Source organism: Monodelphis domestica, chromosome 2 (genome assembly GCF_027887165.1).
Source record: "Monodelphis domestica isolate mMonDom1 chromosome 2, mMonDom1.pri, whole genome shotgun sequence".
Classification (NCBI taxonomy): domain Eukaryota; kingdom Metazoa; phylum Chordata; class Mammalia; order Didelphimorphia; family Didelphidae; genus Monodelphis; species Monodelphis domestica.
The window spans coordinates 42,748,008-42,773,274 of record NC_077228.1 but is presented as its reverse complement, the minus strand read 5'-3'; the positions used below and the strand labels follow the sequence as shown (position 1 = coordinate 42,773,274).

At 36.9% G+C, this 25,267-nt stretch overlaps 1 protein-coding gene across 1 annotated transcript in view; it reads left to right on the top strand.

Moving 5' to 3' along the window:
* The window catches only part of LOC100009933 (calcium-activated chloride channel regulator 1-like), a 36,925-nt gene extending 19,296 nt beyond the window's left edge, over positions 1–17,629 (top strand). The window contains exons 8-14 of the mRNA XM_056815387.1: positions 1,474–1,651; positions 3,204–3,304; positions 5,200–5,424; positions 8,802–9,072; positions 9,991–10,161; positions 14,736–14,972; positions 17,478–17,629. Of these exons, the coding sequence (XP_056671365.1) occupies positions 1,474–1,651; positions 3,204–3,304; positions 5,200–5,424; positions 8,802–9,072; positions 9,991–10,161; positions 14,736–14,972; positions 17,478–17,581 (1,287 nt within the window). The 3' untranslated portion in view covers positions 17,582–17,629. The remainder of the gene's footprint in view (positions 1–1,473; positions 1,652–3,203; positions 3,305–5,199; positions 5,425–8,801; positions 9,073–9,990; positions 10,162–14,735; positions 14,973–17,477) is intronic.
* Positions 17,630–25,267: the final 7,638 nt, after the last annotated feature.

Genomic DNA, 25,267 nt, shown 5'->3' with positions numbered 1-25,267 from the left:
ATATAACCACTTCACAGGATTCATTATTGATACTAATCAGGACCAGCTGTACATTCTAATATGGAAGAACATGTGTAAAGGGGAATAGTGGCCAGGAAATGGCACTGTGATTTGGAAAGTCATAGACATGGTGAGTGGAGCCAAAAAGAAATAGGTTGATTTATCATTGCCAATAGTAATGATGGTAGTGACTTGTTCTAGTTCTAGAATGGGGTGGGAGTAGAGGAGGGGTTGTAATGAAGGGAATGTTAACAGCAGCAAGGTGGCTAATAAGGAGGTAGCTGGAGTAGCTTTTTCAGTTTCCTGCTGTATACCAGGCATGGTGCTGGATACTGGTAGCACAAATAAGGAATATTTTGAATTGGTCTATCCTGAAATTATGAACCAAGAAAGACACTCCTTGGTCAAGACAATGGATCCCCAAGAAGAAAATTCCAGAGATGAAAGGATCAAATCTTCCAAGGCATAATTTCTTGTTTTTGAGGCAAGATGACTAGCAAGGAACTGGCCAGAGAGAAAAGGGAGGCAAGACTGGAGTCAGCCTAGCCCAGTGGATTATTTGAGACACACCGTCAGAGAAGGACATAACAGAGATTTAAAATGATATGTGATGCTGATTTGATCAATCAATTCAACAAGATTACAAATGTTCAAAAATACAGGAGGGAAAAGCAATAAAGAATATTTCTTATGACAAGTTTGGGGCTTTTTCCTATAACAAGTCAAGAGAACATCTTCCTTTTATTTTAGAGTTTGTTACCTTACAGCATAAGATTGGGGCTAGAAAAGCCCTTAGAGATTATCTAGTCCAAATCGCTTCATTTTATGGAAGTAATTGACACTCAAACTCAGGTTTCAAATCTATTATTATTTCTACTACACTATGGAAGACTGATTTTACAGGAGCAAATAGCAGAGATGGTGCAACTAACCAGGAACCAGGCAGATTCTGGCCATGGCTTTCCCCATTACTGCCCACTCTGTCACTTCAATGGTCCTGCTTCCCTATCACCTCCCAGAATTGCTGGTTTCCTAGACAAAATGATGACATCCCAAATTCTCTACAAGTTGCTATCTTCTGCTTCCATCCTAAGATTCAGAACTTCATCTAGGGCTTTCCCCTCCCAAACTTGAATGTGTCCTTGTTTCTTTCATGGGAGGATAATTGGGGGCTTAGAGGGACAAAAAAATGATTTAAACATGATAGCTATGGTATCTATCAGCAGGTCAGCACACCTTCCACCAATATGGACCATGGAAATTAACCTAGAATGGCAGGATGGCAAAATGCCTCATCATGGAGAGAGAAGGGAAGGAATGACTATCTATAAAGTGCCTACTACATGCCAAGCCCTCTGCTAAGGGCTTTACAAAAATTATCCCATTTGAGGCTGGTGCCTAGGACTGACCTGGCTCAGAGTTCCATAATTAATTCCATAATTCCATAATTAATCCCTGGTGTTTCACTTTCAGGTAATTACCCAAAGTAGCAGAAGTACTTCCGGTTCTGAAATAGTTTTACTAACAGATGGAGAAGACCATGACATTAGCACTTGTTTTAATGAGGTCAAACAAAGTGGAGCCGTGATTCACACTGTTGCTTTGGGACCAGATGCTGCCAAAGAGCTAGAGAAGCTGTCAATTATGACAGGTAGAACATATCCTGGAAATACCTTTATTTGATAGGAAGTGAACCTGGAAAGTTCATTAGCAAGTAAAATAAACTTGTCAGTATTTCTCTTACAACTGGCTCACAATAACAAATAGAGCTTTTAGTAAAATGTTAATATTTTGATGTATGTTGTATTTGCTCATTTCCTAAACTATTTAAGTGTGGGCACAATTTATAAGTTTTTAAAGAAGTAAAATTCAATGTACTGCTAAGTATAATGTTATATTCACAGCCTTCATTTTCTTATCACTATATTCTTCCTTATCCTAGTTCATTTTATTTCTGCCCTTTCTTGTTTTTTTAACTTTTACCTTCCATCTTAGAATCAATATTGTGTATTGGTTCCAAGGCAGAAAGTGCAATAAGGGCTAGGCAATGGTACACAGCTAGGAAGTGTCTGATGTTAAATCTGAACTCAAGTCCTCCTGTCTCTAATCTTGGGTCTCCATCCACTATTTTTCCATGACATCATGCCAACCTGGTTCTCCTACATCTTCAATCACTTATTTGCCTCCTTCATTGATGCCTCTCTTCTTTCTTCTCTTTGTGGTCCTCTCTTCTTCTTCTTTCCCCTTACCTATTCTTTCTTTCTCCCTCTTTCTTCTGCCTTCTAGATTTGGGGTCACTGTAGGGATTGCATCTGACACAGTGGTTCTTTGAAAGTCCCTTAAGATCCTGGAGGGTTGGTTCAGAATTCCTGTACTTCACACAGTAAGACACGTCTAGACTGTCAGATCTACAAGAAACCGTACCACTGCAAACTCACTGTGTGAGCCTCAGATCCCAGAACTATAACCCTGTGTTGAAGGCAAGAGAACATCTTTCCCCTCTCTGATGTGCAAAAACCTAGCCATTTTCTCCCTAAATCCTCTGTCTCCCTCGTACCCCTGTTGATTTTTTCACAATTAAATGTTTCCTTTAATTAACAAAAATAAATATATTGCTGTGGGAAAATAAGGTGGCTAGCTGGCTAGGTACCGGACCTGGAGTCAGGATGACCTAAGTTCGAATCCAGTTTCAGAAAGTTACTAGCTGTATGAACCTGGGCAAGCCATTTATTATGTTTGCCTCACCTATAAAAGGGGAATAATAATAGTGCACGTATCCTGTCTGAATGTTTTTTCTTTATAATAAGGTATTTACAGTACCTTATTGTAAAATTTGGGTTAAGTATGCATTTCTGAATTCCTAAACTTTTTTCTATGTTGTCTTCTAGCCTTTCCTTTTATCAGCATCTTCTGTAAAACTCCCCCCAAATTCCCATTTAATTTTAAAATGCTAAGCAGAGTGCCTCCTAGAAAATGCTCTATAAATGTGAGTAATTATTGTTATCCCACTTTGGTCTCAACCTATGATATATCAAAACTGCAATGGAGAAAATCTCAATGTGGAATGTAGTTACTTCTGATGATTGTTGTAAGGATAAACGGAGATAACATTTGTAAAGTGTTTTTTCAAACTTTCAAGCATTATGTAAATGGCAGTTATTATTATTATTATTATTATTACTAACAAGATAATTCCACTTCAGGAGGCTATAAAGTCACTTCCTCAGCAAATATGAACAACTTCATTGATGCTTTCAGCAGAATGAAATCCAGAAGTGGCAACCTCTTTCAACAGGCTATTCAGGTTTGTGTTCCAAGAAAATTCTTTGCTTTTTCGATTCTAACAATTCATCATAAAAAAATTTTTAAGTGCTGTGACTATATACTTTTGATTTGAGGAAAGAAATTCTTGATCAAATGTTTTATATGTTATCTTATTTGCTGTTGAATAGTTTTTTTTTATTTAATTTGTGTGTAAGGAAGGTGGGATCATGAAATTGCTGTAGGTGCAGATTAAGTCTTGCCCACGATTTATAGCTTTGGAAGAACTGCTTAGAGCATTGGGAGAGGTTATGGATTTTCCAGGGCCACAAAACTGGCAAGTGTCAGAGGCAGGACTGAAACTCAAGGACTTCTTGATTCTGAGGCAGACTTGTTTTACCTCTTTACCATGGTTGTTCCTCCTTTGGCCATATATAATGCAAAGTGGACATGTCTTAGGGGCAGGCATCCCTCACTATTCTAGGCTGTCCTGGGGGATTGGGGTATCTCTTTTGCTTACATAGGACCAAGTCCCCATTGGTTGGGTTCCTCCTATATAAGAGGTCTAACAATAAGCAACCCAGTTTCATTTAGTCACTTAACACAGGATGGCAGTACAAAGGGATATTTACTTCACAGTAAGATAATAATTGTAAAATGCTTAGCCCAGTGTCTCATATTAAGTGGTATATAAATGTTAGTTATTATAATCCCATTTTGGTCACTTGGTGGAGGAGGGGAAGAGAAGATGAGGCTCATAACTTACTCATAACTCAGTTTCTTCATGGTGTTTGTCCTAGCAAGTTCACAAAGCTGGGCTGTAGTTATGAACTCTTGTTTCTCAAGGTGTTGTTGATGGGCTAGTTGTAATACTCAGTCTATATATTCCTGAACTCTTGGAGCCCTGTGCCTCATGTTCCTTTCTCAATCTGGAGACTCTACTCCCAGCATCCAGAACAGAAAATATCTAATGGAAAGACCAATGGCCAAAGGCCCAGGATCACTGAGGAGACAGGGATATATTAAATGACCAAGGGGGAAGATAGGGGAGGCTCCCACAGTTTTTTTCCCTTTCAGTTTGGTTAAAGGAGTCACCTTAATCCTTCAGAGGTGAATTTTGAAAAAACATATGGTCTATGTTAACTCAGGTGTTTTTGAAGATGTTGAACTAATGGAACCAGACTCCTCTCACCCATGTGGTAGGCCAACCAGAAACAACTGCCAAATATCCATCCATGTTCCATCCAGTCCTTACAATTCTACCAGAAGTAGCTCCCCGGTGTCCTCCATGTAACATCTTAGGAAACCCATTGGGTCTACTGATGGATCAGACCCTCATTACAATAAAAATACTTTCTTCCTTGGAAGACCTACTCCAATGTCACATTGTGGCATGGAGGTGATCCTGGCTTTGCAAAGGAACATACACCCAGAGGCGTTTTGGTCTGAGCACAGTGATTGTCTATATTTGTTGCCTGAGGACCAGGCTAGCTAAATTTAGAGACAGTTAGAACCAGGAGGTTGGCTGCAAGAAAGTTGTAACAAGATGAGTTTTTTGGGCAGAGCAACTCACTAAGATAATCTTCTAAGTGGTAGAAGGGCTATGATTTGTGTTAGAGAAGATAAAACACAAATCCTTGAAGAATTAGCATAAGCTTATTATTATCAATATCACTATTGATCATAATTTCCATTCATTTAATCCTTTGCAATTTACAAAGAGTTTTACCAGACATCTCATGTAATCCTGATCTCATAACTCATTAATATTTGACAATATCATTTATGCTCTGGATTGACAAAAAATGTTCGAAACAATTATACTAGGTATGGTACCTTTGAATCCTAAAATGGAATTTTAAAAATTACCTTGAAATAACTAAATATTAAATTTTATTAACATCAACCATTACTTTTTTTTGTTCATTCCTGTAAAAGCTTGAAAGCAAAGGTTCAACACTCAAATTCAAGGAGTGGATGAATGGCACAGTAGTTGTGGATAGTACCGTTGGAAATGATACTTTCTTTGTTATCACATGGACACAGAGCATTCCCAAAATCTATCTTCAAGACCCCAAAGGAAAGGAATACCATAATGCAGATTTTTCAACTGATAAGGATAACAATAAGGCTGCTCGTCTCCAAATACCAGATCCTGCAGAGGTACAAATTCCAAGACTTCTCTAATTTCCTAAATATTTCCTTATTTTCCCCAAACTAAAAAAATAAAGGAAAGGGTGTAAATGAATTAAGAGATGAATAAAGAAGTAATTTGCTGATCTTGTATGAAAGACTCCACTAAGTAATGGGGAAGCAAATAAGAAACCAAAACTTTCCTTTTGCTAAGTAGCCCATTCTAATGGAGGAGACAACACAGAGAAGTGGTTTCAGCTGAAAATCAAAGGCATACTTAGGGGGTAGCTGCAAAGTGGATGAGCAGACATCTTCTGTAATGGCGTTTCCACTCATAAAACTATCAAATTTGGGGTGTTGACTTATTTGACTGTGCCCCGAAGCTTTTTGTGTAGAGAATTCTCTACCCTCAGTCTTCAGTAGCTCTGGCTTCAAACTGAGTCAATGAATGATAAACTGAAATACAATCTTTTGAAAACTAGCTTTTCTTGTGTACAAAAGATTCTATTACAGGTGGGGTGGCTCAGAACTGCATAGATGTCTGGGTCCAAATGGTGAATGCCCAATTGGGATGAAGTTGCTGTAAGTATTGGGTTTTGTATTGCTTAGGTCCTTGATCAATAATAGGCTGATTACCACCCTGATCAATGACATGAATGAAAGTCTAGAAGGTATCCTTGTCAAATGTGCAGGTCACACAAAGCTCTAAAGGACAGCTGTTGTGTTGGATGACAGAGTTCATCTAAATTATTTCAATAGGCTAGAATGATGAGCCAAATATATTTACTATATTTGGGAGAGCTTTTTTGGTCTAGACTTGTTATTTCATCAGCGTGGAGAACTCCTGGTGTGAGAACTTTCTCCACTGATGCACATAAGCAGCTTATCCTCTGATGATTTCACCTGGGGCAGGCACCGAGGCTGCATCCAGCTTATGTCAGAGGCAGGACTTCAACTTCTAAGTCAGCCCTCTGCACACTACACCACACTTCCTCTGACATTAGAGTTAAGAGAGATGAATGGTAAAATTCATTCCTACCACCAAGTTTAAAAAATCAACTTCACAGGTACAGATAAAGAAGGCATAACTGGCTGACAGCTTATATGAAAAATATACTGAAGTTTTAGTAAAAACTGAGCTAAACTTGAATCATCAGTGTCATGTGGTGACCTCCCCAAAGCCAATGTGATACTAGATTCTGTTGGGGAGAAAGACAGTGGTTTCTGGAATATAGGAAATGATAACTGCTATACTTTGCCTTAGAATACAAGTGGACTTTAGCAGCAAGGTAGTACAGGAGTTAGAGCTATAAGGAAGACATGAGTTCAAGTACAGTCTCAGACATTTACTAGCTAGGCAAGTCACTTGAATGCTATCTGCCTTGGTTTCCTACTCTGTAAAATATAAATAATAATAATAATACATACCTCATAGATTTGTATTGTGATACTAAATGAGATATTCTCAAAGCATTTAGCACAGTGCTTGGCACATAGTGGACACTTAATAAGTACTTTTTTCTTCCTTCCTTTCTTCTCTTCTTTCCTTCTTGCCTGCTTTCTGCCCTTCCTTTCTTTCCCTCTTCCTTTCTTCTTCTATCCTTTCTTCCCTTCCTTCCTTTCTTCCTCCATCCTTTCCTTTCTTCCTTCCTCCCTCCCATCCTACTTTCTTTCATTACTTCTATGAAAGAGGGAGAATTGGATGTACTTCTAGGGACCACAGTCCAGAAAAGACATTTAAAAGTCACAGTCTTGTCCAGAGGAGAAAGGGTCAGAGAATCTGCCATGTGAGAATCAATGGTAGAAACTACTGATATTTAATTTAATAAAGAGGAAATTTTGGCCAGGTAGGAGAGCAGGAAGGAGGAAAATAATGGCAGGCTTCAAGTATTTGAAGACATGTCATGCAGCAGAAGGATTCAGTTTGTTTTGTTTGTCCCCTTAAAGGAAGAATTAAGAGTACTGAGAAGTTACAGAGAAAGATATTAAAGGAAGAACTTTCAAATTGTGAGACCTGCTCGGGATTGGAATGAGCTACCCTGGGAGGTAGTGGCTAACCTCTCAATGGAAGTTCCCAAAGATTGAATGAATTTTGGTTTGAATATTGTGGAGGGGATCTTTGTTCAAGTACAGGTTGGAGAGATGAGTAGACTATTAGGTCTCTTCGAACTCAAATTCCCCAATTCTCTCTATAAAAGTCCACATATAACCTACGGTCTGGGGCTCTCCAAATACTTTGGGCCCCGTATGAACTAGGGTAGATCCTAGGAGTCTGATTCTTTTTTGCTATTGTGCCCCCTCCCCACTCAGAGTTAATTTTAAAAAATAGGTCTAGCTCATGGCATGGTTTTCTTAAATGTAGGAACCAAGGTCTCCACCTCTTGCCTAGGCACCCAGTATATGATATGGCCACTGGGGAGGATAGGACTTTTATTTTGCCTACTGAAAATATAAAAGACACCAAGAATTTATGGGATCGCAGATTTCTATTTGGAAGCGGTCACCAAGTCCAGCCCCTTCATTTTAAGAATGAGGAGACTGAGGCACAGAGAAGTTAGTGACTACCCAAGTCACCTGGGTGTCAAAGGACCCAGGTCTTCTGACTCCAGGTTGAACCTTCTACAGGAGGTCATGAACAAACATAGAAGCATGAACCACTCCAGCAACCCACCAGCTTGCTCAGAGGGGATCTGAATATAGGGCTGCTGCCAGGGCAAGACTCTGTCATTCTGAGGAGTGCCTCTTTCCCACAGAATGCTTCATGGTATCCCCACAACCAGTAGTGCCATTCTGGTCTATATGCCCCGAAGAGGCAAGATAGTGGAAACAGAGAAAGCTTATGTAAAAGCTTGGAAAATATAGGTTCAAATCCCACCTTTGAAAACTTCCATCTGTGCAGCCCTAAGCATGTCACTGAACCTCTTAGTGTTCTAGCAAGGTCTCTAAGTTGCAGAGAAGGTTTCCTCAGTCAGTGAAATCACAGACCCCATCCCTATTTCAAAGCATAGCATATGAGGCTGACTGAACAAGAAAGTCCTTTTCAGGGGGCAGCTGGATGGCTCAGTGGATTGAGAGCCAAGTCTAGAGATGGGAGGTCCTGGGTTCAAACCTGGCCTCAGACACTTCCCATCTGTGTGACCCTGAGCTAGTCACTTGACCCCCATTTCCTAGCCCTTACCACTCTTCTGCCTTGGAACCAATATACAGTATTGACTCCAACATGGAAGGTAAGGATTAAAAAAAAAAAAAGAAATCTATTGATCCAGCCCTCTGTCATAGGTCATGCAGAAATGATGAATAGTTCTCAAATTGCCAAATGCATTTATCCAAAAGGGGACAAAAAGGAAGGACAAAGAATATTCAAAATTTCAAAATAAATGTATGAAATATCTCATTTTGACTTTCAGACAGGAAACTGGATTTACAAACTTCGAAATGAAAATAACTCCCCCGAAGACATAGCCCTGACCGTGACCACTCGAGCAAAAAGTCCTGTTGTCCTCCCAGTGATTGCAACTGTGCACGTGAGCCAAAGTACAGGCCATTTTCCTAATCCAATGACTATTTATGCTCAAGTTAGTCAAGGATTTTTGCCTGTTCTTGGAGTAGATGTGATGGCCATTATAGAAACAGAAAGTGGATTGCAAGAGACCTTAGAGCTCTGGGACAATGGAGCAGGTAACAGGAATCCTAGATAAACTTCTAAACCACTTTGAAAAAATAGGCTATTAATTGCTACTGTGTAAATCTGTGGTATGGTAGGAAAAAAGATTGAGTCAGGAGATCTGGATTCTAGTCATAGCTTGGCCATTGACTCACTGTGTGGTGTTGAGCAGGCTCCTTAACAACTCGGAGCTTCAGATTCCATTTGAACTGTGAGCTCCATTGCTGAAGTTCTAAGCCTGGATTTTATTTTTTCAATAATTTTTTGAAATTGTTCCTGTTAGAGCTAGACTAGACTTGGAACCAGACATAAACACATTTTAAAAAATTTGCCACCTATCTTGGAATTGAAACTAAAATTAATTACAAGGCAGAAAAACAGTAAAGACTAAGTAATTGAAATTAAATGACTTGCCCAAGGTCATACAGCTAGGAATTTCTGAGGCCAGATTTGGACCATAAATGCATTTTTAAAAATCCAATAAATTATTATTTTTCAAGGAACTTCAAATTGAAAAATATTTTTATCTTAATTGAGAGGGAGAATGGAATTGTGGATAGGAGACTGGACTTGGCATCAAGGTGGAAATGGGTTTAAATATTGCTTCTGATTCTTGCAAGCTATGTGACTGTGGGCAAACCAATTAAACTCTCAGTGTCTGTTTTCCCATCTGTCAGATGGGAAGAATAATATCTGTAGCACCTCCCTCAGAGGGTTGATGTGAAACCCAAATGAGATAATATATGGAAAGAGTTCTGCAAACTTTCCAGTACTCTATATGTCAATTATGATTAATTAATGCCCGGGGCTCCTGATAAGGTTTCTACAGGGTCATTAAGACAGAAATTGTGTCTCTCTATTCTTGACATTACTCTTGCCCACAAACAGAGAGCATTTGCCTTTGGTTTTGATCTTTATGTTGCTGTATCTAGGTGCTGATACCATCAAAAATGACGGCATCTACTCAAGATATTTCACAAGCTATCATGAAAATGGCAGATACAGTTTAAAAGTACGGGTACAGGCAAGAAACAAGACAGCCAGGCTTGGCATGAGATCACAGCAGAGCCGAGCTATGTATGTGCCAGGCTACGTGGAACATGGTAAGCAATCTATAACCTTGTCCTCCTTTAAACTTCTGCACCTTCTGCCCTGCTAATCTCCCGTGCGGGGACTTGGTTCAAATCCCAAACCTGTACAGTCACAAGTTCCTGGTTTGAATCAAGTCCTTATTGTTTGCTACCAGAGTTCTTTTGCATATGTGTGTGTTTAATAAATGTTTATTGATTAATAAATTTAAAAGAATAAACATAATATTTGTAATAATAGTTTTATACTCACGATACAAATTTCATTTTTGGTGGAAAAAATTGCTTGACAATTAAAAAAGGTTGGTAAATGTTTTTTCATATACTTCAAATTTTTACTGAATGCCTTTTTCTTCCTGGGCATCAGTAAGAACATCTGGATATTCTTGGAGAAGGTATTTCATTTCCCCTGAGTATCAACCTCTTCAGCTGTTTTAAAGTGAAAAGATTGGACTGGATAACCTTGGAGGCCCCTTCCTATCCTAAGTTTGTGGTCCAATTCTATACTTTTTATCTGGTTTTGTTTTGGGAAGGGTTTCTTTTTTTCTTTTATAGGTTTTCATTTGGCCTCCAAATTTCAATCCCTGAGTACTTCTAGGTAGTCATAAAACTATACTGATTCCATTCTTTAGAAATTCATTTTGCATCATTTCACTTCATTGTTACCCAGAATCCTTTTATTCATTTCCTGTCACATTCCTCATACCACCTACGTCCAACCTTCTCTGTCCTCAAAACCTGAAAGTCATCCTCACAATCTCAGCTCAACTCTTTAATATAATATAATATAATATAACGTAACGTAACGTAACGTAACGTAACGTAACGTAACGTAACGTAACGTAACGTAACGTAACGTAATGTAATGTAACGTAACACAACACAACACAACATAACATAACATAACAACATAACATAACATAACATAATATAACATAATGTATTATAATGCAATGCAATACAATACAATACAATACAATACAATACAATACAATATAATTAATATATAATATAATATAATATAATATAATATAATATAATATAATATAATATAATATAATATAATATAATATAATATAATATAATATAATATAATATAATATAATATAATATAATATAATATAATATAATATAATATAATATAATATAATATAATATAATATAATATAATATAATATAATATAATATAATATAATATAATATAATATAATATAATATAATATATAATACAACACAATATAATAGAACATAACATAACATAACAATGTAATGTAACATAACAATATAATGTAACATAACAAAGCATAACATGGCATGACAGGACAGGACAGGATAGGATATAACGTAACGTAACATAACATAACATAACATAACATAACATAACATAACATAACATAACATAACATAACAACATAACATAACATAACATAACATAACATAACAACATAACATAACATAATATAATATAATGTAACATAACATAACATAATATAATGTAACATAACATAATATAATATAATGTAACATAACATGACATGACATGGCATGACATGATAGGATAGGATATAATATAATATAACATAACAATGTAATGTAATGTAACGTGATATGACAGGACAGGACAGGACAGGATAGGATAGGATAGGATAGGATAGGATAGGATAGGATAGGATATAATATAATATAATATGATATCATATGATGTGATATGATATGATATGATATGATATGATATGATATGATATGATATGATATGATATGATATGATATGATATGATATGAGCATAGTTATAATAGTTTTAGAAAAGAATGAGGACATTGAAATAGTTCCTTTACCTCCTGTCCCTTTCAGAACTTCTCTGTCTTCCTCTTCCCTCCTCTTTCTCAAAAGAAATATGATTTGCGTATCCAGGCTGATCCCTGTATGAACAGTGGTACAAGGTCTAGAATGATGGTTAATAATCCCTCTGTGCTCCTGTCTGGTCAGACCCCTGCTAGAGAACTGTGATTAGCTCTGTGCTCCACATGACAGGAAGGTAAACTTCAGGAAATAGCAATTTCAAAAGTGAGAAAGTCACAATCAAGGATGGTTAGATTGAAGAAATCGGGCAGTGAGGTGGCCAATTGGATAGAAGGCTGGACCTCAAGTCCGTGTTTCTGATTTCAAATCTGGCCTCAGACATTTACTGGCTACATAACCCTGGGCAAACTGATCCACCCTGTTTGCCTCCATTTCTCACCTGTAAAATGAGCTGGCAAAGGAAATGACAAACCACTCCAGTATCTTTGTCAAGAAATCCCCAAGAGAAGTCATCAAGAGATATGATGGAACAAGAAGCCTGGAGAAAAAAGATAAAGAGGGGCTTCTAAGAGTCTTTAAATATTTAACCTAGAGGGTTGCCATGTAGAGGGATCAAATAGAAAATAATATCTGTTAAGTGTTTGTAAACCAAACCTTAAAATGCCCTATAAATATTGTTACTGTTATAGTAAATATAGTTATTATTGACATTTTACTGGTTTTTCCTGGGCCTAGATAGCAAAACTGGGAGCAAGGATTGGAAATTAACAAAGAGAAGGCTTTGTTTTCTTTCAGAAATAATTTTTTCACAGTGAGAACCATCAAAAATAGAATTGTCTGCCTCAGGAGAGAGTGGGTTCCCTCTCACTAAAAATCTTCAAAGGGGGAAGTTAGGTAACTCAGCAGATAGAGAGTCAGGCCTGGAGGCAGGAGGTCCTAGCTTCGAATCTGGCCTCAGACATTTCCTAGCTTTGTGATTGAAAAGGAAGTTGTTCTAATTGCTTTTTAATCATTTATATAAACTGCAAATGATTCCTTTATAATCAGTATATAACTATGATTTATAGTAAGAGATAGCTCCGAGTTATTCCTGCTTTAAATGACTGTGTATAAGATAATAATCAGTAAGACTATTCAAGAACTAATCATAGATAAAGTGTTCTGTGTTGGTAATTAAAGATTAATTTTCTGTACACTTTTGACACTCAACTCTCAGAATGTTGTAACAGGGTAGGAGGAAGCTACTCTTTGGTCTGCTGATGATCTGGCACCTAAAAGGGGAAATGCCCCACAGTGGCTACCCTAATCTAGAAGGGAAGGCTTGAGACTTGATCATCTTAACAACTGCCTGTGCTTATTCTTATGTTATAGATATCTATGGACTCTAGAACTCAGAGTCTCAGACAATACATGGGGGGAGGAGGGGTCTGCAGATCTCTAATTTGTGAGATTTTTTTGTACTTCCATAATAAAAAATCAGACTTGCTCAGAACATTTACTCCCAGACATTTCTTTTACATGCTCCTGGACAAATTATTTAACCCCAATTACATGGCCCTTACCTCCATTCTGCATTGGAACCAATACCTCATAGCAATTCTAAGACAGAAAGTAAAGATTTTTTCATCTTAAAGAGAATACTTGCTGGATATGTTGTGAAGGGAATTCTTCAATTCTTCTTAGGTATCAATTGAATTAGATGACCTCTGAGGTCCCATCCAACTGAGACTGTATGATTCCATGTAAAATAAGATTTTATATATATGTGTATATACACACATCTACATGTGTATAAATGGCATATTGTATATCTTGTATATATATGATGAATTAGATATAAATTAGATATGGATATAGGTATAGTTAAAATATGCATTATTATTACTATTCTTAATCTTCTTAGATATTGATGGTATCACAATACTCCCAGTCACCCAGACTCCTTATCTTTGGATCATCTTTGACTTCTCTCTCTCTTTTATCCCATACCCCATTTCCAATTAGTTATCTAGTCTGATCACTTCTATTTTAGAGAATTGGGGAGATAAAAATGGAGAGACAGAAAGAGGAGGACAAGAAAGAGAATAAGAGGGTGAGGCAAAAAAATAAGAGAGGGGAAAGGAGAGAACAAGGAAAAAAGGGAGCGGTGATAGGAGGGGAAGGGGAAAAAGAGATAGATATTATATAAATAGTATAGAGATAACTAAGAATAAATTATAAATTAATTGCCAATGTTTCTGAAGCTCATCTCTATATCAAAAGTAAGTGTCTGGACAGGTGTGGTGGTACACCCCTGTAATTCTGACTACTGGGAAGGTAAAAGCTTATGGATCACTTGAGTTGGGAGTTCTGCGCTGTGCTAGGGGTAAAGCCAATTAGTTGTCTTCACTGTCTGGCACCATGATCATGAGCCTTACTGGGAACAGTGGTCCACCAGGTTCCCTAGGGAGGAGTGGACTGAGCTGAGTCCAAACATAGTAGGTTCTAAAGCTTCCATTCCATTGTGCACTGAGGTTGGACCAATGAGTGGTCCTGAATTTCCAGTTAGGGGCCACATAGGGTTAGACTGGATCTCAAAAATTTTTAAAGGAAATACTTATATTTATCATCTGAATCATCTTTATCATCTGTGTTTTTGATAGACTGTTTTATATATTATATTTATATATATATATTGTGTTTATATCATTAACATAAGACTGTAAACTAAATTGGTTTTTTAATTCATAGAAAGGGAAGGAAATTGTCTACTACAATATTGAAAAAGAATAACCTTTTTTTTGGGAAGGTGAAATTAAACTGAACCCACCAAGACCTGGAGTCAAAAACAATGAAATGGAAGTGAAGCTAGAAGATTTCAATCGAATAACCACGGGAGACTCATTCGTCATGTCAGGAGTCCCTTCTAAACCCATTCCAGATAAGTTCCCACCCGGTAAAATTACTGACCTTGAAGCTAGGTTCCAAGCAAATCACATTCTTCTCTCATGGACAGCTACTGGGAATGACTTAGATAAAGGAAAAGGTAAGACCAAAGGTTTATTTTAAACATTGCCCAAATAGTATCTCAATGGCTGTCTTGTCACTTGGCCTTTAGTGGCCCAAGGCTAAAACTCTCACTAAAGCTAGTAAATAGAATTTACTGAATCCCCTTCTCTAAAACAGACCTTTTAAAAAATATTTTCCCCATTATATGTTAAAACAATTTTAATATTCATTGTTTATTAAAATTTCTCCATATTCCTCCATCTCTGAGATAGGAATTACTCTTATATAGATTTTACATATATAATCATATAAAATATTTTCCCATATTGGACATTTTGTGGAAGAGAACCTGAACTAAAACAGACTTTTAAAAAATTATTATGTACATGAAGAAACTACTATTATGTCAAACAAGGAGAGGCTTGAAATTCATAGCCATGAATACATACCTCTATATTTCTCATTTTCCAGTGTCCTACAGTGAAAGAGACAATATTAAAGATAAGTATTAGGGGGTCAGGGAAGAGCAGGGAGTTGACTTGATATGGTTAGTTCCATAAATCAATTCAAAAAACATAGACCAAAGGAGCAGTAATCAATCAATCAATTAACAAGCATTAATTAAGCACCTACTAGAAATTGCAAAAAGGAAAATATAAGCTTGACATCAGGCAAAACTTCTTAACATTTAGAATTATCCAAAATGGACAGATTGCCCTTTCATTTTGAAGTCAACAAGAAAAGTCTAGATAACTATTTATTAGGCATGTTGTAGAAAGGATTTTTTTCCAGGTATGGGTTGGACTAGATAGATACTGTGGTTCCTTCCAAGTCAGAGACTGTGGTTCAGTGTCTTCTCTCAGATACAAATCATGCAAGGAGGCAAAATAATTTCTCAAAACACAAAGCAGACAGATTTTGAAATTGGAGGGACTTTCAGATAGATCAAGCAATCGACCACCAAACTGGTACTTACTGAAAACAATTATGTGCCCAGTGGTAGCATGTCTCAATAGAGAACTGACTTCAGAGCCCAAAAGACTTGAGTTCAAGGCTCAACCCTGAGCCTTGACCCTCAGTAAGTGAGTCGCAACTTCTCAGCACCCATAGGCTCTGACAGTGCTAGAAAGCTCAAAAAGAACTAAACCATGTAGAAGTATCCCTATGGGCTGCAGATTGACGTCAGAAATCACATATTAACATTGCCTATGTTCTATTGTATTTTTGTATATTTTGTTAACCACTCCCAATTACATTTTAATTTGGTTCAGACCCTACTGGGAGTGTTGTGGGCAGTGATGAGGCCAGCAGATGCCTGTTTGACACTTCTGTCTCAGACAGTTAATTGCAGAGACCCACTTAGATAGAAAAATTTCCTCCCTGGAAGCTCCCCATCCTGCTGAAACCACAGGTCCAGTCCCTATCTATATTTCATACCCTATATTACATGGGTGCTTGGGGAAAGCAGCAGTTTAGTGAAAGAGCAATAGATTGAGAGTCTAGGAGATCTAGGTTTAAGAATGAGTTTGCTATATCTAATATACACATATATGTATATACAATATATATACTATTATATCATATATAGCATTATATATCATATATCATTTTAGCATGGTATATAGGATATAATGTAAAATAACATTATTATTAAATTATACAATGTTATATATTATTATATTCTGTATTATAAACTAGTTCACTTTTCTGAGTGTTATATCCTTCATCTGTAAAATAGTATGATATCAAATGATATGAAATTCACAGCTTTTATAAGCTGTAAAAAACTATGTAGATGTCCTCAAATATTCTCATCACTATTAGATTTAATGAAATGTAGGTCCTAGACTCGGTCCTCAGGGACACACATAAAATGAGGAGAGAATGTTAAGTCCAAGCTGAGTGATACTCTAGAGACAGATCAATGTGGCCTGAAATTGTCAGAGAAAGCTGGAAGCTTTGAAGGATGGGTAGGATCCAGATAGATAGAGCAGATGGAGGACATTCCTGGCCAAATGGGAGTAGAAAAGCAATTCATAAGAAAGTTAAGCATGGCTCAATACACCTGTTTAGAATAGAAGGTTCTTGCTGAGGGATGGCAAATAAGAGAGTCTAGAAAACAAGCAGAAGACTTAAAAATTGTAAATCCACTAAAAAAATAAATAAGCCACTCCTTTACAGAAATTCAAAACTTTAAAGATTCTTTGAGAAATAAAACTTTAATTAAAAAATTTTAAGATTGAAAAGAAAAACAATTAAGTTATGTTCCAGCAAACAAAGGAATCTATTAACTTGAATTTCAAAGACTATGTAGATAATCAGAAGCTGATAATTTACACACAGCTCAGGTGAACAACAAGGTGTTTAAAAATAATTAACACTAATGGAGCTCCCAGAATCCTAGGTTCTCCTACCTCTTCTTTCTCCCTTTTTGACTCCCCTTTGTAGCTGTATTGCCTCACTTTTCTATCTCCCTTCTTATCTCAAACTCCTGAATCTCTTTTTCCTTTTCCCATGTTTTTTCTCTGCCTCATTCTCTTTCCATCTGGTACTCTCCCCCTGTCTTTCTATTTCTCTCTCCCTTCCCAATTGCTTTCCCCCCTTCTCTTTCATACACAGTTTCTTTCCTCTGCTTCTTCCAAATAATTCTTTTTTTAAAAACTGGTCACTATATGGAACCAAAGAATAATAGTGTTTTTTAATCTGTTCTTCTATTGAACAGAATTATACTCACTGATTTTAAGTCTAGAAATGGATGAAAGTTATAGTTTCTATTTCTGTTACAAACCTTAAAGTAAGGCAAGCTATTCCAGTGTTTAGCACAGTATCTGGCACATAGTAGGCAATTATTAAATGTATACTAACTTTTAGGGCTTTGTCTCAGGGCTCTAAAAGTTAGTGTACTAACAACACTTGAACTCCTTCACTAGGTAGAAACAACTGTGCTTAGATTATAATTAAAAAAAAAGATTAAAAAAGGAAGAGACAATAATAGACTTACTGCCCACCCCTCTCCTCCATACCACAGGTGAGTTAGTATCTACCTGGCTCCATTCTGTTCCCTCTGCAGCAAAGGACAGAGAAGAGCATCTCTGTCCTTGGGGCCATTACCATAAGGACTAAGGTCTTTTCCCTAGGTTGTTCTCCCAAACACATTCAGTGGAGTTAGGAAAGCTAGGTGGTCCAATAGATAGAGAGTCAAGCCTTCAAATCTGCCCTCAGACATTTACTATCTGTGTGACCCTGGACAAGTCACTTAACACCAGTTGCCTACCCCTTACCACTTTTCTGCCTTGCAACTAAGTCTTCGTGTTGATTCTAAGATGGAAAGTGAGAATTGTTTTGTTTTGTTTTTAAGTTTATATGAAGGTTCTTTTAATGCTGCTTGCCCAAAGTACTAGAACCACTATTTGTAGTTTCTTTTGAGCAATACTAAGAGTACCTGCTTTTTTCCAGCTGATCACTATAAAATAAGAATGAGTAAAAATTCTGCGATTCTCCGAGACAATTTTGATAAAGCTACTCCAGTGGACACTTCTGGTCTGAAGCCCAAGGAGGCCAACTCCAAAGAAACATTTAAGTTTAAACCAGAAAATTTGAAAATAGAAAATGGCACCAAAGTCTACATTGCAATCCAGGCCATCGATGATGCCAGTCTCATCTCCGAAGTCTCAAATATAGCACAAGCAGTTAAATTTATCCCTCCTCCAGTACCCAGTACTGAAGATCCCTGTCCTAATAATAATAGCATTGGCTACAATATTAACATTGCTACAATAATTTTGGTAGTAGTTGGAGCAGTTGCAACTATTAACATATTTTAATCAGGAAAGTAAGTCCAACTGAAATTTAATGTTTAATCATTAGCAATGAAATGTTAAATTTGAAAACTCACTTTAAATTTAATCTAAATTGCTTCCTTTTTGGTCCTAATATTTTCCATAGTGGATTCAAAGTGACTGCATCAATACTGTATGTTTCTTAATTATTGGTATTAACTAATACTGAATCAAATATCTAAATGTCAATCAAAATGAGAACAGTATCTTTCAATAATTTCATTTGCAATTTTTGGGAAGAAGCATATTTCCACATGCAATATTTTAACTTTGTTTTAAAAATATGTCAACTATAGAGCAGCTTTATAACAAAGGAAGTAAACAGAATTAACAAATAAAAAGTCAAATTAATTTAATTATTTAAATAAGTAAAGGAGAACCATAAGCCTTCAATAATCTTATTGTGCTGGTAGCATTATTTCTGGTATTATTCCTATTTACTAATGTGTAATTCCTATGGTCTATGGCAATAACAGGGACACAGGTGATATCAGACAAGACTTTAAGCAAAAATTCAACTTGAGGCTTGAAAGAAATTATATTACATTGTACATGCGTATAATCAATCAACTGATAGGTATATATTAAACATCTATGTTCCAGGCACTGTGTGCTGAATCTAATAAGATGAAATTTAATAGTGATAACAAAAATTTCTACATGGGTTTAGAAGTCAATGACACAAGTACAGAATGGAGAAGATAGAACTAACAAACAATTTGTAGGAAAAAGAGTAGGGGCTGGAAGTTCAATGTTAATCAAAAGTATCACATGGAAGCCATAAAAAGGGGGGAAACAGATTCTTAGACTTCATTGCCAGAAATACCATTCATGTTCAGAACAAAGGAAGTGATCATTTCACCTATGACTTCCTCCAGGAGTCTCCATTCTGTGAAGGGGCATATCTTCCTGCTTTCATCCCCATTGGGACCCTGTTCTTGACTTTCTGGACTTTAAAATCAGGCTTCCCCCCTCGTGCTTTTTATCTCCTTTTTGCGTGTTGTCTTCCTCACTAGAAGGTAAGCCCCTTGAGGGCAGGAATGAACACTTTTTACTTGTTTATATCAGCATTTAATAAATACAGTACTTGTTTCCATTCTTCCTACTCTGGCCTGTTCAGATCACAACTGTATCCCTCATAAACCATGAATTTCAAACAAAGGCAAAAGTGTAGGGTCACCCAGATTACTTAGGACATTGTTATAGCCTCCTAATTGGTTTGTCTACCTCTAGTCCCTGCCCTTTCCAATCCATTCTCCAAACAGTTGGTATCCCTAATGTCTAAGTCTGCCATTCCCCTGCTCAATAAGATCAAATAAAAAACTCCTTTTTTGGAGTTCATAACCTGGTCCCCAATGTTACTGTGCAACATTATTTTACATTATTCCCATTTATATAGACCTTCCACACTGACCTTCTTCTCTTGACATCCAGTACTCCCTCCCTCATCCCAGACTATCCCCACACTCCTCATCTCTGCTTCTTATAATCTCTGGTTTCTTTCCAATGCCACTTCCTATGTGATGTCTTTCTTGATCCCTCCAGCTTGCTAGTAGCTCCTCCAATCCTCACAAAAATTCTCTCATTTATTTACTTTGTATATACAAGACAAAAGTGTTGGTGCAGTTTTCAGTTTCAATCGCTATTTTAAAGACTTTGCTGATTTGATGGTTAAAGTAATTATGAAGGCTGTGGAGTCTTAACCACCTAAGGATAATGGCTAGGTGACTCAATGGACTGAAAGTAAAACCCTAGAGACAGGAGGTCCTGGGTTCAATTCTAGCCTCAGACACTTCCTACCTGGGTAGGTCACTTAAACCATATTCTTCAGCCCTTACCACTCTTCTGTCTTGGAACCAATATACAGCATTGATCCTAAAATGGAAGGTAAAGGTTTTTAAAAATAAATAAATAAAAACTGCACTGACTTTTAGGACACTGTGTGTGTGTGTGTGTGTGTGTGTGTGTAAGTAAATTCCTTGAGTGCAGGGACCCTTGTTTTTGTCTTTGTATCCCTAGTGAATAATACAATAATGTCACATAGTAGGTGTTTAATAAATGCTTATTGATTTGACATGGGAAAGCAGAAAGTGATCTTAGCCTTGAAAAACTTTAATCAAGGAAAGAGAAAGAGGAAAGCATTGAGGATGGAAAAATGACATTAACAAAGACTAGGAATTAGGAGATTCTTGTGATATTCAAGAGACCTTGTGGAAAGAATTCAGTCTACAGAGGAATATTCCCATTAGGGAATAGTGGAGTAAAAATTCCATTATAGAAGGTGGCTTATAGGAAAGGGATCGAAGAGATTGGGAAGAGTGTCGATGACGTTTTTTATCAAAGAGGAGTCATGATAAAAAAAAATTGTTTTGGATGGTGGTTGTGGAGAGATGGAGGAAAATAAAAGTATGGTAATAATCTAGATATAAGCCATCAATGGCCTTGGCTACAGTTACCCAGTAGAAAGAGAAAGAATGGTTATACGGTACTGAAAGATATTTAGTGTCTCTCTAAAACCAAAAATATTTGTTGTATGGGATAGCTCTCTAAGAGGAGAAGGGGCAGATATACCAAGAGAAATAATGATGATGAAACAAAAAAGGCATCAATAAAAACTTATTTTAAAAAAACTGAATTAAGGGAGCTATTGGGACACCATCAGAGAGAATTATTATTATAACGGGATTTATTTGCTACCCTCTACCAGACCTACTATTCCAGTAAAATGAAGGGATTGGACCAGAGGTCTTATGTGGTCCCTTCTAGAAGAAAGCATCAAGGTTCAAACCTTCTCTAACTTATAGTTATAAAGAGGTACCCAGATCATTAAGAAGTTAAATGACTTTCTCAGTTAAATGACTTGTCTGACACCCAGTAAATGCTTAATACTTGACGGATTAGTCAGTGTGTTACAGAGGCATCACTTGAATTCAGATCTTCCCAGTTCCAAGGCTGACTATCTACTAGAATAGGCTTCCCCTTTAGATCTTTTTTTTTTGTGAAATACAAATGTGTTCAAATGCCTACTTTTTCCTTGCTATAAAAGTCTGATAGAAATTGTCTGGGGATATATTTAGGACATCTTAAATAAAAACATAAGATAGGAATGAGTAGTGTTTCGCAAACTAGTTTCTACAACAAATCTTATCTTTACAATCACGAAATTGACTGAAAGGTGGGATGAATGTCAGTGTCCACCATATTTGTTGTTCATCAATTTTTAAAAACCATTTAACTTTGTAGGCGAAAAAAATGTAACCCTGAGACAATGTGTTTCATACATTCATTAAAATTATGTGTCATGGGGATTATATAGTTCTCCTTCATCTGGTGAACTATCTCAGGCTGTTTTCTTTCACAAAGTAAAGGTAAAATGAAAAGAACCCAAGAGAAGAAGAGCCAGAAATAAAAAAAAAAACAAAACAGATCAAATATAGGTGAGCACCTGCATTTGATAAAATGAGATCAATTTTGACCTTCAATTGCTATGTACATGCTGATTATCATTATTGTTATTCATTATTATTATAGAAGTATTGATTCAGGGGGCAGCTGAGTGCCTCAGTGGATTGAGAACCAGGCCCAGAGACTAGAGACGTTGGTTCAAATCTGGCCTCAGACACTTCCCAGCTGTGTGACCCTGGACGAGTCACTTAACCCCCATTGCCTAGCCCTTACCACTCTTCTGCCTTAGAACCAATACACAATATTTGATTCTAAGATGAAAGTTGAGGGTTTAAAAAAAATAAGTATTGATTCAAATGAAAAGGTGGGATAGTGGAGAATGACAGTCTTAAGGAGTTTTCTTCTATCTGGCCAGCCTCTGATTCCATTAGCAAAGAATCTAGAGATGGAGGATTGATAAGCATCCCATCCAGCCCACTCAATGAGCCAGCCAAACTAAGAAGAGACTAAAGGCAGGGTCAAAGGCTTGTGACTGTGATGGAATAAAGGGTAAAAGCCACAGCCCCAGGAATCTAGCCTAGTTCCCAACCCCCCCTACATTGTTAGATCTGAATGTTTAGCCTGAAGAAGTCAGTTTCCCAGGCCCTGAGACCTAATCATTCAATCAGGTAGCACCCCCTAGTGGTTTTAGCACTATCACAAATATGACTGGAGCTGATTTTCACTCTCTACTGAGTACTGACAAACAGTGAAGTTTAAATCAGTGAGACATTTAGTTTATTTGTTTGTAGAATTGGAGACTTAGCTCTGACAGAGAATCTAAAGCTCCTCTAAACCAGATGTGTCTATCCTGGGGTGGAGAGGAGGTCCATGAATTGTTGTTGTTTGTTTTTTTTTTTTATTATTTGAGAACTATATTTCAATATAATTGGTTTCCTCTACAATCTCTTGTATTTTTTTTTGCATTTAAACCATTCTTCCAAGAAGGGTTCGACAGTCTTCATCAGACTTCCAAAGGGGTCCATGACACAAGAAAAGGTTAAGGACCCCTTTTCTAGTCCAACCCTTTAATTTTACAGATAAGAGATGTGTGTCTCAGAGAGTTTGTGGTCAACTGTTCAAAGGTAAACCAAAGCCAGGTTTGATCCCAGTTCCCCCATCGTGAAATCCATGCTCTTTCTTCTAAACCCACTGTTCTCCAATTGTGGTCTAGGGATTCCTAAGAAAGTGTTGTGGTCCCGATTCCTAAGAAAGTGTCCTGAGACACTTTCAGGGTGTCAGTGAAGTGAAACTATTTTCATAACAATATTAAGATGTTTAAATTCTCAGTATGATTAGTTTTGAGAGATCTCCACATAAACAAAAGCTTTTTGAGTGGGAGCATTATTCTCAGTAATTTTAATAGTACAAAAGGATCCTCAAAACTCTAGGGGTGAGCTAAAGCCATCCCAGAACCTAACTATTTAATTTTCAGTGTGGCATTTACACCGCGGAAAATTATAGCAAATGCTACAAATCAGGGCTTGAGTTATTGTTTTGTTAATTATCGAAACTTAAGATAATTCTGGAGAAAATATAAATAGTGCAAATTAAACTTCAAAATGTGTTATGTGTGCATTTTTCTCCCAAGAGAATCATCACTTTTCTGCTGCTCTGATTAAGGTTTGAGATGTTCTATACCATGCTGCCTCTAAGAGGTAGAATCAAACCACTGCTACTCTATTACATACTACTTTATAATACTACACTATGACCTTAAATTCATTTTGGTAGTGGGGTCGGAACCTGGGGTTTTAACTTTGAGTCCTTCTCAGACAACATAGATGTAAACAAACCTGCTGAACTGTTAGAATTTCCATCTTTCCTATGAAAGGGGCAAAGCCCTCCACAAAACAAAAACCAATCCTTTGTCTTCCTCCAAAGAGGACTGTTAAGCCAACTTCTATTTGAGATCTTTAATTTAAATGAACAAAAACACAATCACCTAAAGGCTGAGTTGGTTAATGGATTAATCTACTATAGTTTGCTTTATAGCACCCAATTTCTGAGGTTAGTCTGACATCTGGTGGATAAAAGAGATACACCTTGCATCCCAGGAAAATTTTTTTTAATGCACTTTATTTTTTAAAAACAAGTTGTTAAAATACCCAACATAGAGTATATTTGAAGAAATTATTCAAATCCTCCATCTTGTGCCAACAAACATTTAAGCAGATTGAATAATAATCCAGAATTGCCATTGGCCCACTTATAAGTCAAGTAAAAGGTATTCTTTTCCAGAACTCTGAACTGCAATAATTGCAACCACAATGGCCATGAACAAGAATCCCAAGGATACTTATAATCTGGAGGCTTGAAGTATGACATATCAAACTCAAAAATGCATTCATTGTCTCACAAGTCACCCAGATGAAAACTATTAACTAGAAAGATCCAAGCTGTTCCCTACTGAACTCATCGGCACAATTATAAATTACAAATCTGTTTGCAAGCTCATCTGTGTGTCTGTCTATAGTAAGGTAGAAGATTGTCCCCTCTTCCCCATCTCAGCTGTTACAATCTGAAGGCCCAAAATATAATCACAAAGTGTTCATGAGGTGTTAAATTAAGCATAAAAATATTCTAGTTCCTGATCTCTTTAGAAGGTGTGGTACAACTCTCTGAGTCTAAAAGACAACAAAAAGATTGGCTGAGGAAAGAAATTAGTCATGGTCCTAGGGATTTTATGTAGCTCTAGATGAATTTCAGAAGATTAAAGGCTATGGTAGTCAAGGCCTGGGAATGCTTTGTGGAGGAGCTACTTTCAGGAGAAGGGAGAAGGGGATCTTTCTCTTATGGCCTCTACCTCCCATTGGTCACAGCCTCTAACAGTGACTTATCCAAAGAGGTTTGTAGTTCATAGAAAAAAGTTTGAGGTACAACTGAGGAGCATGTACAAACACTATAGACAGAGAAACAGAAAGACAGTCACTTCACGGAGGTATGTCTCATTATCAATATAAAAGTTTAAGCCCATGGACACTATGTTTATTTGTGGAAAAATGAACCCAGGTTTATATTTTGTAATAATAACTATCCCATTTAAGCA